This window comes from Perca fluviatilis, chromosome 1, assembly GCF_010015445.1.
Source record: "Perca fluviatilis chromosome 1, GENO_Pfluv_1.0, whole genome shotgun sequence".
NCBI lineage: Eukaryota > Metazoa > Chordata > Actinopteri > Perciformes > Percidae > Perca > Perca fluviatilis.
In genome coordinates, this window is record NC_053112.1 from 33601498 (window position 1) to 33614455 (window position 12958).

Here is a 12958-nt window from a genome sequence, read left to right on the forward strand (position 1 = left end):
AATGTATGATCATATCATCACTATACAATTCAACTTGAAGTATAACAATATTGAATTACTGCAAAGTCTTTAGAGCATTATCCATGTACATTTATATTACCTTAAAAAAAAAAAAAGGACGTGTCCTTCTCAGGCTCAGAAATGTACCTGGTTTAAGGGCAAAAATACTTAAAAAATCTGAATGGGTCAGGGGGACAACTGTTGCCCATGGACACCTGATAAGTATCGAGAGAAATAAGAGAAATCTGACCTGAAGCAATATAAATAATTGCCATCATACAGCCAGCAACAGCAGAAAATGCCAACTGAAAATAACTTAGTATTAGTATTAGTGAGCATTATTTCATGCCCATAACTAAATGCTTTAAAGCTGAAAAGCAATTAAAGAGTACAGTTAAGTCATATATCCCGCCTCAATAAAGAAATATTCTACTGTGCTGAGAAAAACAGATCAAATACAGTAAAAGTCACTAGAGCTGTTTGAATGACTTGACTCATGATGACCTCACTGTCACTCCACTGTGTTTTCTTACCTTTGTGTGGTGCACCGAGTGTGAAGAGGCCGCTATCCAGGGCATGGATGTAAGCGTTGTTCTGCATCTCTATGGCAACCGTTCCAGTGATTTCCCCAAAGCAGCTGACAGACCACCAACCAGCTGGTGAGCAGAAAGGCCTATGTCACAAGGTGTAACAACACATGGCAGCGCTGTGTTCTCGAAAGCCACAGCAACCTTAAGGTGCCTTATCCACTCAGGACTATTTAAAAACTTTAGTTATAAAACATACTAGTGATTTTTTTTTACTTGGAATCTTACTCAGCTGAAAAAAATGTTTATGCAATGTATTCCAGTGTAGCATAACTATTACTTGTAGCTGGTGCTTTTAAACTCTGTGATATACCGTACGAGCAAACTTGCAACATTGCATTAGTACTGTAAGTTTGTCAGTGGGTTTAGATGTCACAGGAGGTTCTTGTCCGTTGTATCTGTAAATGTATCATTTGTAACTTGACCACTACGCGTTTAAAAATGTATATGTGGTCACAAAAAAGAAAATTCTGATTGGGCCTCCAACAATTTTGATATGCAAATACCACAATGAAAGATATTTTTACTCATTCTATTGAACTTCTCGTGATCATTTCATCCCGCTATATTGCAAAGAGCATAAAAAAGAACTTCTGTTGCCCTGATTGTCTCACCCATCTACAGTACATGCCACAAGAATATTCACTGCTTATGGAAAAATTAATGAGATATTGACAGTCTTTGGATGGCTTCTATAATTTAGAAATACAGTAGACCTACCACAGAGTACTTACCAATTATATCAGCTTTTTGTTCTTCATCTCCTGCTTTTCTCTTCTTATCTTTATGCTTTCTCTTTTTCCTGTGAAAAAAATATAATAAAATATCATAGAACGTGTTCACTAGTAATTAGCTCACCAAATGTTTAATAATGCAGGTAGGCCTTGCAAGTCAGGCTGGCAAGTTCATTTGCGGAAAGTGAAAACCTTTTTCTTGATAACACAATTGCAAGACTTTAGGGCTGGGTACAGAATTCAATACTTTTTAGGCACCGACCGAATAACCTCCATAGTATACAGTATCGAACAATGCCTCGTCATTCCATACAAAATTGTAATACCTTTGGAGCAAATCTCATCAGCGTCGTGAGTCAATAAGCATGCAGCACCCTTCTACCAAGATCTAATAATGCTGGTGATTGGCTGTGCAACGTTACAAGTTGTAGAGGCAGGCATAGAGACGGGGGCTCAGGTAGTAGGAGCTGACAAATAAATAAAAAGATTTGTGGCATCATGTGTAATGTTGTAGTTTTATAAAATAGGTATTCTAAAAAGTATTGTTCAGGAACCAGTATCAAAGTCACAGTATTGGTACCGGCATCGTCATTTTTTGAAAGTTACCCAGCCCTGCAAGACTGTTAAAGTCAAAAACTAATCACTGAGTTATCATTATGTTTTTTTTTTTTATTATAAATGATGGTTCTAGGACACGAGCTGCAGGACCTTCAGAAAACATTCAACCTTGTTGACTAAGAGTAACCTAACACCGGGCGGAAAAGCAGAGTTTCACTGCACTCTCGGATTGAAAGTTTCAAGCCTGTTTCACCTCTGACCACGTCCAACAGTGATGTCACAGTACACCTGTACATCACTGCAGCCAGGTGAGCAGCCTAAACCACTGGACGCCAGCAAAAAAAACATGTTTAAAGGGGTCATGTTACTCTTTAAATACATTTTGTTGGCCTGCATCATCAATTAAAGACACATTTAGATGTTTTTTTGGTAGAAAGTATTCAAGAAAAACACCCCACAACAACAAAAAGAACAATGCTTTTAAGTTTGTTTATGTGTAAATGATTACCTGTAAATATGTAACCCAGAATGCCTCAATATAAAAACAGGCTAAAGTTTTTGTATTCTGGTTTGTGTGGTTCGTAATTATTCTCTTTTAATTCACAGTTTGCTTTATAACAGTCAAAGTAGTCCCTTATTATGTTTCCATTACACAATGATTAGCATTTAGTAATATTTTGTAGTGTTATCACTCTCTTTCTTGGAAGTTTTTTTTCTCTGTACAATTTCTTGTCTACTATGAGGTTTTCTACATCTAGCTAGGCCTACAATAAAATCAATAGTTTGCCATAACTATACTCTAATTTGAGAATTGCTGATACCATGTTGATTAGATTTTGAGTAGTTTTTTTACTTAATCTTTGTCAGGGTTTAGCTAGTTTGGGGTTGATCTCATGGTGTGGGTGTTGTAAACAATTTTGAGACTGACTGTGTTGGATTTTAGTTTCAGAAATGAAAATATTTGTTTTCTCCATTGGGCGTGATTATAAACTGAATAACGTTGACGTTACTATATGTATTTTCTTTTGCTCAGGCATCTCCAAGACATCACGTTGGCCTCTGGTATCTTGTAATAACTGTTGCATTTATCGTCATTTTTAACAAGCTGTAGCCAGGTAAATAGTTAGCTAACGTTAACGGTTAGTATTTCATGCACCTCCGCGCCAACTGTTTGATCTGAGGTTATCTAGCTAACGTTTCTGCTGATGCTTAAACTAGCTAGATAGCTACATTTGGACAAAATAGTTTGTTTCAAATTGAACCACGGTTGATATGTTCAGTGTTAATATCTATGATGTTCAGCTAGCTAATAACGTCAGCTATTAAAGGGGCTCACGTGTTAGTTAGTTGGCTAGTTCCAAACAGCCTATTAAGATGTTAGAGATGCGGCAGCCTTTGTCGCTATGCTGATAGTTAAACGTTTAACGTTAAGCATGGCTTAATCTGAAATAAACAGTAGGATATTTCATGTAACGTTAACGCTGACGTTAGCTAACAATAACGTTTAGCATCAGCTAGCTTTAGCATAACGTTAGGTTACGGAAACCCAGTTAAATAACAATGACGTTAACTTACTAAGTTAAAGAAACACTTACCCTTTGTTAAAACCTTTCAAAACGAGTTTGGTTGACTTTACGTGAGAATATTCAGCCATCTCTTTAGTTAGCTTGTAAAGTAGTTAGCACGGCTAACGTTAGTAGACTACAGTTTCCCTGTTTTACTGTCTATGGTTCAGACCAGACACAACAAGTACGGCAGCCGCGAAGGCGCATTCAAATTCTATTCCAATTCTCACAACCATAGTCTATGCTTCCAACCTATCTACCTCACTACCTACTACCAGATTTCTAGAGTACACCGAGTGACAATATTAGGTCAAGTAGGTTTAATGGGTCCTTTATTGTCATTTCTCAGCACTAAAGCGACATATCACATATAAGGAATTAACAATAAACATAGTAGGAGAAAAGAAATGAAAAAAAGTACGGCAAATGTCAAGAATCCTAAATAAAAAATTACAACAAAACATAGGCTGTATATAATAAAATATGTTAAATATATCTGTTTTAAAAAAATGAAAAGAATTGTACAGGGTTTGAAACAAAAGAGATGGAATGTGCAAAAATATCCTCATCAAAAACTTTTGTTGGTGTTAGGACTTTGTTAAAGTAAAAAAAAAAAAAAAGAATACTGGTTGATATAATCCAATACTGGATTGGTTGGGCTTTAGTAGACACAATCAGCAGACATAGCCTATATTAGTAAAATGTAATAATCAATCATATTTAGTCCCCCAAATCCATGGGAATTACACAACCTACAGGCCCTGCACATTCCCAGCAGTAAGCAATATAATTGCTGGGTTTGAACTGACTCTGCACCTTTGACTGATTTTTAAATATCCATACAAACATAATACAGTCAAGCTAACTAAGAGAATAATCATTGCTGTCATTTAGCGGCATATGCATTACATTGAATACATTTTTCTTTCACTTTTAATCATAGCAGTTCATAAATCATAAGAGACATTTTATTATATATTATATGTCAGGATTGAGGTCAGGGTATGAAGTAGTGTCACTTGTCTCTTTTTTGCAACACACACACACACACACACACACACACACACACACACACACACACACACACACACACACACACACACACACACACACACACACACACACACACACCATACATGTTAAATGTTCTCAGAGTCAACCCCTCTGAGACCTCAACTGGTAAAGTAGGCTGAGAGGTGACCTCTAGGATGGTTTCCTCCAATCAGGAGCCTGTGACAGGAGGTAATAAATCATCTGTGGACAGTGTCAAGAAGTAAAATAAATTAGACAGTGGCTTATGTTATCTGCTCAGTGCAGTAAAACTCAACTGGTAAGAACTCAATCATCCAATAGAAAAAAAGTGGCCAGACTGGAGAAAAATGTACGAGGGCTGCCCAAAACTCAGCCAGACTCACCATAATAACGGCACGAAACACGTCCTAACTGATGCAGGAGAGAAACTACTGTAATACCTTTAAGTGAGACTCCTGGTGTTGCTGTGCTTGAGGAAAAGTTTGTTTAAAGTACAGAGATTAATCTGGTCAGAAAAGTCTTGTAGGCTTTAAGGAAGTTAGCCGGTGGGGTTTTCAGAAGTCATGAATCAACATTTTACCCTGCCTGAACTGAATCCCGCTTGTACTCCCTCTCTCATTTGTCAAATTCAATGATACTTTGACAGCAATCCCTGTTGATGGGATTACACAGTCATAATTTATACTGAGAGAGCTGAGTGGTTAAACCCATAAGTACTTAAAAAGAGCTGAGGGAAGACAGTGTCAAGCAAAATGGAGCTAGCACCTGATTCTTCAGCCTACTGATATAAAGGTACCACTCTCTAATGTAGTACAATAATGCCTTAACTAATGTCTTAATACATGTTTAATGAATATTAAACTAATCATCAGTTATGAGATCTTAATACGGGCAACACAAGAGTTGCCAGGTTGTGAAAAATATCCTTTTGATGGTGTTTATCCTTTCTAGTGGGTAATACAATGTTTATACTTTACTCTCCATCAAGTCTCTTGTCATAATTTTTAAAGTTACAATTATTGAGATTTCATTGAAATCAACCAGTTCTTTTATTTTATTTAGCAATAGTCATTCAATGTATTTATGTTCTGTAATTACCTTTCTTTATCATAGTTGTCAGTGTTAGTTGGCGGGAGGCGCCATTCCCACGCATGATTGAAATTGCCAGTTGCCTCAGGAAACTATGCATGCCTGTAATCCAGTGTTACTAATTTTAATTTTGATCTCACTCATATCAGCCCCACTGTTTACTGTTCACTCTACGCCTAACGGCACATCAGAGTTTTGTACTGGTGGTAGTTCACATTAAATGCATTTACAGTTTTTTCTGAATGCTTAAACCCTAACCGTGATTGTCATAGCACAATTTCTAAAACTATTAATACTTATAGCAAAACCACGCTGGGAAAACTGAGATTGCAAAACTAAAAGCACAAACACTGCTTTGCACTCAGGTTGCAATTTTGTAACACACACTTTGCAAAACTGTAGGTACAATCCACTGCACAGCACTCTTTTCGCGGAATTGTAAACACAACTCACTGCTTTACACTCATTTTCCAAATGATCAACACACTCCTAGCAAAACTATACACATGTATAGCTATTATTTACACTATTTTGCCAACTGTCTGGCACACTGTCACATGTGAAAACTGTTTTAGAAAATTAGTTCACTTTGCAATCAGCCTAAGCACTATAAATAAGCCACAGGTGAGCTGTCTGTGTGGAGTACAATGGAGGGAGCAGGAAGAGTGAGAAGAGTGAGAATTAGAGGAGGCCGAGGAAGAGGACGTGGAGGTGAAGAAGTAGGAGGAAGAGGAGGAGGAGGAAGAGGACGCAGAGTTGAAGAAGTAGGAGGAAGAGGAGGAGGAGGAAGAGGACGCAGAGGTGAAGAAGCGAGAGGGAGAGGACGACAAGGACAAGGAGGTGAAGTCAGAGGAAGAGGACAAGAAGGAGCAAGAGGAGGACGAGGAGGGGGAAGAGGAAGGGTAAGAAGAGTAAGAAATAGAATTACTGATGACATCAGAGCTACAATAGTGGACCATGTAATCAACCATGGAATGACCCTGAGGGAAGCTGGCCAAAGGGTTCAGCCTAACTTAAGCCGCTACACTGTAGCAAGCATCATAAGGACATTTTGAAATGAGAATCGGTTAGTACAGTCACTTTGCACTAAGTTTTATAGCACTGCCATACTCTAATGAGAAACCATACATGTGAAAATACTGAAATTGTTACAGAATTGCTAGACATCCAGATGCATCCATAAGGCTACGAGAAATACAGCAGCACATAATTGAGGATGACACCACCTTCCAAAACATACACAATGTGAGCATTTCTGTATTATGACGTGTACTTGCCCGCAACAGAATCCAAATGAAACAAATCTACAGAGTCCCTTTTGAAAGAAACAGTGAACATGTGAAACAACTGCGATATAACTATGTGCAGGTAAGCTATAGTATCATTGTTACTGAATCTGGAAATGCATACTGTAGTGCTGTACATGGGCCTGTTGTGCTGCATTTGTTTTCTTTTGTCTTGAGAGTGATGGAGCTGGAGGCAGATGAGGCAGGTTTTAACCTCACTACAATTTTTTCCAGTTGCTAACACACTAAAATGACATGCATAGCACAATTATTTAAACTGACACACCAAGAGCAAAACCTCTTCTCAAGTCTCCAAAAGTCTAAACACATTTTCTGCTTTACACACATTTTGCAATTCTAAATGACACTTTTTAAATGCACTGAACACGGTTCTCTGCATAAGACACAACAATCTGACATAAAGTCACATGTTTGCCATTTCAAAACACTGCCATTTATAATGACACTACATGAGCTAATTGGCCAACATATGCGCCACCTGGCCAAACACCTCATTGCTCAATTGTTACCACTTCAATCAGGAAGTAAGCACTATAAAAAAGACCACATGTGAGCACCTTTTGGTTTTTTACAACAATGGAAGACATTGCAGAGAGAGGAAGAGGACGAGGGAGGGTAAGAATAAGAGGGGGAGGAAGAGTGAGAGGTAGGGGTAGAGCTGGTAGAGGAGTTCATGGCCAAAGAAGACAACAACTTTCAAATGAAATCCGAACAACCTTAGTTGATCATGTCATTAACCATGGGCTGACAATGCGAGAGGCTGGACAGAGAGTGCAGCCCAACTTGAGCCGTTTTACTGTCGCCTCTGTCATCCGGACATTTAGACTGGAGCACAGGTATGTAACCAAAATTTCTTTTACACTATGTAGTACACCCCATTTCATAGTGATCAGTTGGGTGACACCTGGGTTTACTTCATGAATGGCTGATGTCATACACTCAAGTTTCCTGTACAATTTACTCTACTGTTGGCACCAACAGTAGAGTAAATTGTGTATATTTCTTTCTTTCTTTCTTTCTTTCTTTCTTTCTAAAGGACTGAGAGACGCAACCATGGTGGAGGAAGGGGCCAAATGTTCACCGGGGTACAGGAAGATGCCATTGTAAACTTGGTTTTGGAAAATAATGAAATCGGATTACGAGAAATTCAAAGCCACATCATCCAAGACAGCACCATATTCAACAACATTCAACGAGTCAGTCCGGCCACATTGGCTCGCATTCTCAAGCGAAACAAAATCCGAATGAAACAACTTTATAAGGTGCCATTTGAGAGAAACTCTCAAAGAAACAAAGAGCGCAGACGAGCATATGTAGATGTAAGTACAATATTGACTGCAGTACACTACACGCAACATTGTTTCTCAGTGTACTGGATAACACCATATTGAATATTTTTTGTTCTTTGTTTTTGAGGGAGTACTGGAAATGGATGCTCATGCAATCCCACATGAGTTCATCTTTATAGATGAGGCTGGGTTCAACCTAGCAAAGACCAGAAGAAGGGGGAGAAATGTCATTGGCCACAAAGCCATTATAGATGTTCCTGGCCAACGTGGTGGGAACATTACAACGTGCGCTGCTATCTCCAATACACATGGTGTCCTCCATCGACATGCCAACCTTGGACCATACAACGCAGCCCATATTCTCACATTTCTGGACAGACTCCACAACCTTCTCATACCACCAGAGTATATGAATGATGCAGACCATCAAAGAAACCGGTACGTTGTAGTATGGGACAACGTGAGCTTTCATCGTGCCGCCCAGTCCAAAACTGGTTTGCTGACCACCCACCATTTCTCGTGCAATACCTCCCACCATACTCATCATTTCTAAACCCCATAGAAGAGTTCTTTTCGGCATGGCGGTGGAAGGTATACGACCAGCAGCCGTTTGTGCGCATGCCTCTTTTGCAGGCCATGGAAGAGGCATGTGATGAGATTGATGTGGGTGTGATTCAGGGATGGATAAGGCACTCAAGGCGTTTCTTCCCTCGATGTCTGGCAAGGGAAGATATTGCCTGTGATGTGGACGAGGCGTGCGGCAAGATGCTGCCTAATTTTTTTTTTCTTGCCTCTTTTTTTTTCTATTTTTTTTCTTTTCTGCACATTTTTTATGTAATTCTCTTTTTCAGTTTACAGTTTTTTGTGAGCATATTTTTGTTCAGTCCAATGTAAATATATCTGCTGTGCATATGTTGCACTGACTTGTTTGGTGAAAAATAAAATGTTTCAACTACATGTGTGTGTGTATCTGCAAATATTTCTGTGCATGTGAACAATCTGAAGAATTTTCTACAATTTGAACTATTTTAGTATTATGGCAAAGCATACTAAAGATGAGAGAGCTTTTCATTATGCCCAACAGTGTGTAGTTGGTTAGACAAAAATCTGGTAATATGAATGAAGTGTGTGCCATGTGGTGCTAAAGTTTGATTTTGATAATGCTATATGTAGTTTTAGTTGCAGTGCTTAATTTTGCAGGATACATGAGATATTTTGCAGTTTGGGTGTGTGGTTTTGTGAATTATGTTGAGTATTTTGATAAAACCACACTAGTTTGCAAAATTGTGTTTTAGCAATTGGAAAAAAACTGTAAAACAAGGAGACGTGGCAGGAACATTATTGGACACCATGCCATAATCAATGTCCCAGGACAACGTGGTGCTAACATAACTAATGTGTGCAGCTATAAGTCAAAATGGTGTTCACCATCATGCAACCCTAGGCCTATATAACAATTCACATATCATTACATTCCTGGACACCTTACATGACATGCTCACTAATGTTCAGAGACCAGAGCAGACCAGATACATCATCATATGGGACAATTTTAGTTTCCATAGGGCTGCTTTGGTCCGCAACTGGTTTACAGACCACCCACTCTTCACTGTACTCAACCTCCCATTCCATACTCTCCATTCTTGAATCCAATTGAAGAGTTCTTGTCTGCCTGGCGCTGGAAGGTCTATGACCGTTATCCTATGAAGGTAAATATGGTGCAAAACGTGAGAGCTTGTAGAATACAATGTGAGAACTTGCAGAACAAAAAAATTTAACTTGTATGTTAAAATTTGCACTTGTAAAATAAAAATGTGCACTTGCAAAATAAAAATGTGCACTTGCAAAATAAAAATTTGCACTTGTAAAATAAAAATTTGCACTTGTAAAATAAAAATGTGCACTTGTAAAATAAAAATTTGCACTTGTAAAATAAAAATTTGCACTTGTAAAAATTATTCACATTTGAAGTCACAAAAAGAAAAAAAACATGAGAGCTTGTAAAAAAAATCTGAACTTGTAAATTGAAATTTGCACTTGTAGAAAAAATATTCACAAATGTGTAGATTGATATTTGCATGAACACAATGACAGCTGCAAACTTGTAATGCAACATTTACTCATGTACTTTTTTTTTTTTACTCAGGTTGATTTTCCATCACAACCACAACTCAGTGATTACAACGTCTCGAATCTGTCACTGTATGCGCTCTCTCGCATCACCAAGAGGCGAATCTGCGCCTCGACTTTTGCAACACTTGTTGCGATACATTTGGTGCAAAACTAATTTGTACCTGTGGACTTAGGCTGTGGAGCTCTGATCCAACAGAACGGGGAAAGCAGGGTTTCTATCGCCAGATGAGGGACAACTCTGTCCGGCTTATTTAGCTATGTCGCATGGAAGCCTGGTTGAATAGCAAGCTAGCGTTAGCTAACTAACCAACCAGCCTGATTCTAAATAAATACCTTTTAATTATCTTAACACTTTTTAACAGTCAAACTGGAAACACTGGCGGTGAGCTCCAGGTCCTGCAGCCGCAGACGGACCGTCATCAGCGGTATCGGCCAGCGGAGCAACATCGCTATTATTGCCAGAAAGCTTCGCTGCCGACCTCGACCTGCAGTCGGGCTCCAGCCGGGACACAGAGCCCCGCACCCGTAGTATCGGCAGATCCCCGGCCATGACCACAGCTTGCTTTGCTGATGTTGTGCCTCACTGCCAATCATTGCACCCGCTTGGGCAGCAACAATAGCTTCTGCAGAATTACATCCACCTCGCGGGCAGCAGCAATTATTTTTGCCGAATAATGCGTCATCTCTTAACCCTCGTTGCTGCCGAGATTTGCACCCAGGTAGCAAGGAAATGATAGTCTGATAAAACATTGATGTCTCTAAACGTTGTAAAATTATAATCATCATTGATGAACATGACAAAGGAATGTATATAGCCTACATTTTAATTAAACAGTAGCTACTTTGCCTTATAAAATCATTATTTCCCCTTATGGATGGAAGTCTTGGCAGGGATGCAGAACTTGGCACGTGTTACCCGCTGATGACGGTCCGTCTGCGGCTGCAGGACCTGGAGCTCACCGCCAGTGTTTCAGTTTGACTGTTAAAGTGTTTAGATAACTAAAAGGTATTTATTTAGAAGCTGGTTAGTTAGCAACGCAAGCGCTTGCTATTCCACCAACACTAGCGGTGAGCTGCTACCCGGGTGCGCGGGGCTCTCTGTGTCCCGCTGGAGCTCCGACTGCAGGTCGAATTCGGCGGCGCGAAGCTTTCTGGCCATAATAGCGATGTTGCTCCGCTGGCCGATACCCGCTGGTGACGGTCCGTCTGCAGGACCTGGAGCTCACCGCCAGTGTTTCAGTTTGACTGTTAAAAAGTGTTAAGATAATTAAAAGGTATTTATTTAGAATCAGGCTGGTTGGTTAGTTAGCGCCAACGCTTGCTATTCAACCAGGCTTCCATGCGACATAGCTAAATAAACCCGGACAGAGTTGTCCCTCATCTGGCGATAGAAACCCTGCTTTCCCCGTTCTGTTGGATCAGAGCTCCACAGCCTAAGTCCACAGGTACAAATTAGTTTTGCACCAAATGTATCGCAACAAGTGTTGCAAAAGTCGAGGCGCAGATTCGCCTCTTGGTGATGCGAGAGAGCGCATACAGTGACAGATTCGAGAGGTTGTAATCACTGAGTTGTGGTTGTGATGGAAAATCAACCTGAGTAAAAAAAGAAATACATGAGTAAATGTTGCATTACAAGTTTGCAGCTGTCATTGTGTTCATGCAAATATCAATCTACACATTTGTGAATATTTTTCTACAAGTGCAAATTTCAATTTAGAAGTTCAGATTTTTTTACAAGCTCTCATGTTTTTTTCTTTTGTGACTTCAAATGTGAATTAATTTTTACAAGTGCAAATTTTTATTTTACAAGTGCAAATTTTTATTTTACAAGTGCACATTTTTATTTTACAAGTGCAAATTTTTATTTTACAAGTGCAAATTTTTATTTTACAAGTGCAAATTTTTATTTTACAAGTGCAAATTTTAACATACAAGTTAAATTTTTTTGTTCTGCAAGTTCTCACATTGTATTCTACAAGCTCTCACGTTTTGCACCATATTTACCTTCATATTATCCCCATCAATGCATAGCCCTTTTACAGGCAGTGGAGGAGGCATGTGGGGACATTAACCAGGCGTCATGTCAGGTCTGGATACGGCATTCCAGAAGATATTTTCCCTGGTGCCTCGGACTAGAGGACATTGCATGTGATGTAGACGAAATTTTGTGGCCGGACCCAGAGAGACGACACAATGTAAACTGATTTTTTTTTCTTCTCAGTGAAATTACTGTGAATTACTAGTTGGCGCATTGTGCGCTTATTAATGTGATGGCTTGTGTTAACTGTTTGATACGAAAATACCATTTTTTAAGGTTTGAAGAGTTAAGCAAGGTTTATTAGCTTTTGCAAGAGAACTAAAATATTTTGCTTATTTGGTGAAAGGTTTTCTTATTTGTGTGTAGAGTTTTGCAAAAATAGGCAATAGTTACAGAAAATGTGCCTGAGCCATCAGAAAAAACTGTAACTGATGAAACACATGGCTTTTATTGTGAAATAGTCCGGGGGAATATATTTGTTAATGAGCAGCCACTCAAGGACTGTATGCTGTAGTATTAAACCAAACTTGCTGTTACCACCAGTAAACATGGGTGTCACCAAAACAACCGGGACTAAAATCTTAAAGGGGTGATAGAATGCAAAACCGATTTTACCCTGTCATAGT

General features: G+C 39.1%; 2 protein-coding genes across 2 annotated transcripts in view; one reads left to right on the plus strand and one right to left on the minus strand.

Annotated features, from left to right (window-relative positions):
* frg1 (FSHD region gene 1) overlaps positions 1-3635 on the minus strand; it is a 12491-nt gene extending 8856 nt beyond the window's left edge. Inside the window, exons 1-3 of the mRNA XM_039799815.1 lie at positions 3475-3635; positions 1322-1389; positions 534-656 (exon numbers count right to left, since the gene is read on the minus strand). Of these exons, the coding sequence (XP_039655749.1) occupies positions 534-656; positions 1322-1389; positions 3475-3533 (250 nt within the window). The 5' untranslated portion in view covers positions 3534-3635. The remainder of the gene's footprint in view (positions 1-533; positions 657-1321; positions 1390-3474) is intronic.
* Positions 3636-7536: 3901 nt separating this feature from the next.
* On the plus strand, positions 7537-8976 carry LOC120567798. Its single transcript, XM_039814842.1, has 3 exons — positions 7537-7708; positions 7854-8191; positions 8289-8976. Exons 2-3 carry the CDS (start codon positions 7946-7948, stop codon positions 8712-8714), a joined length of 672 nt encoding a protein of 223 aa, XP_039670776.1. The 5' UTR covers positions 7537-7708; positions 7854-7945; the 3' UTR covers positions 8715-8976.
* The last annotated feature ends 3982 nt before the right edge of the window (positions 8977-12958 follow it).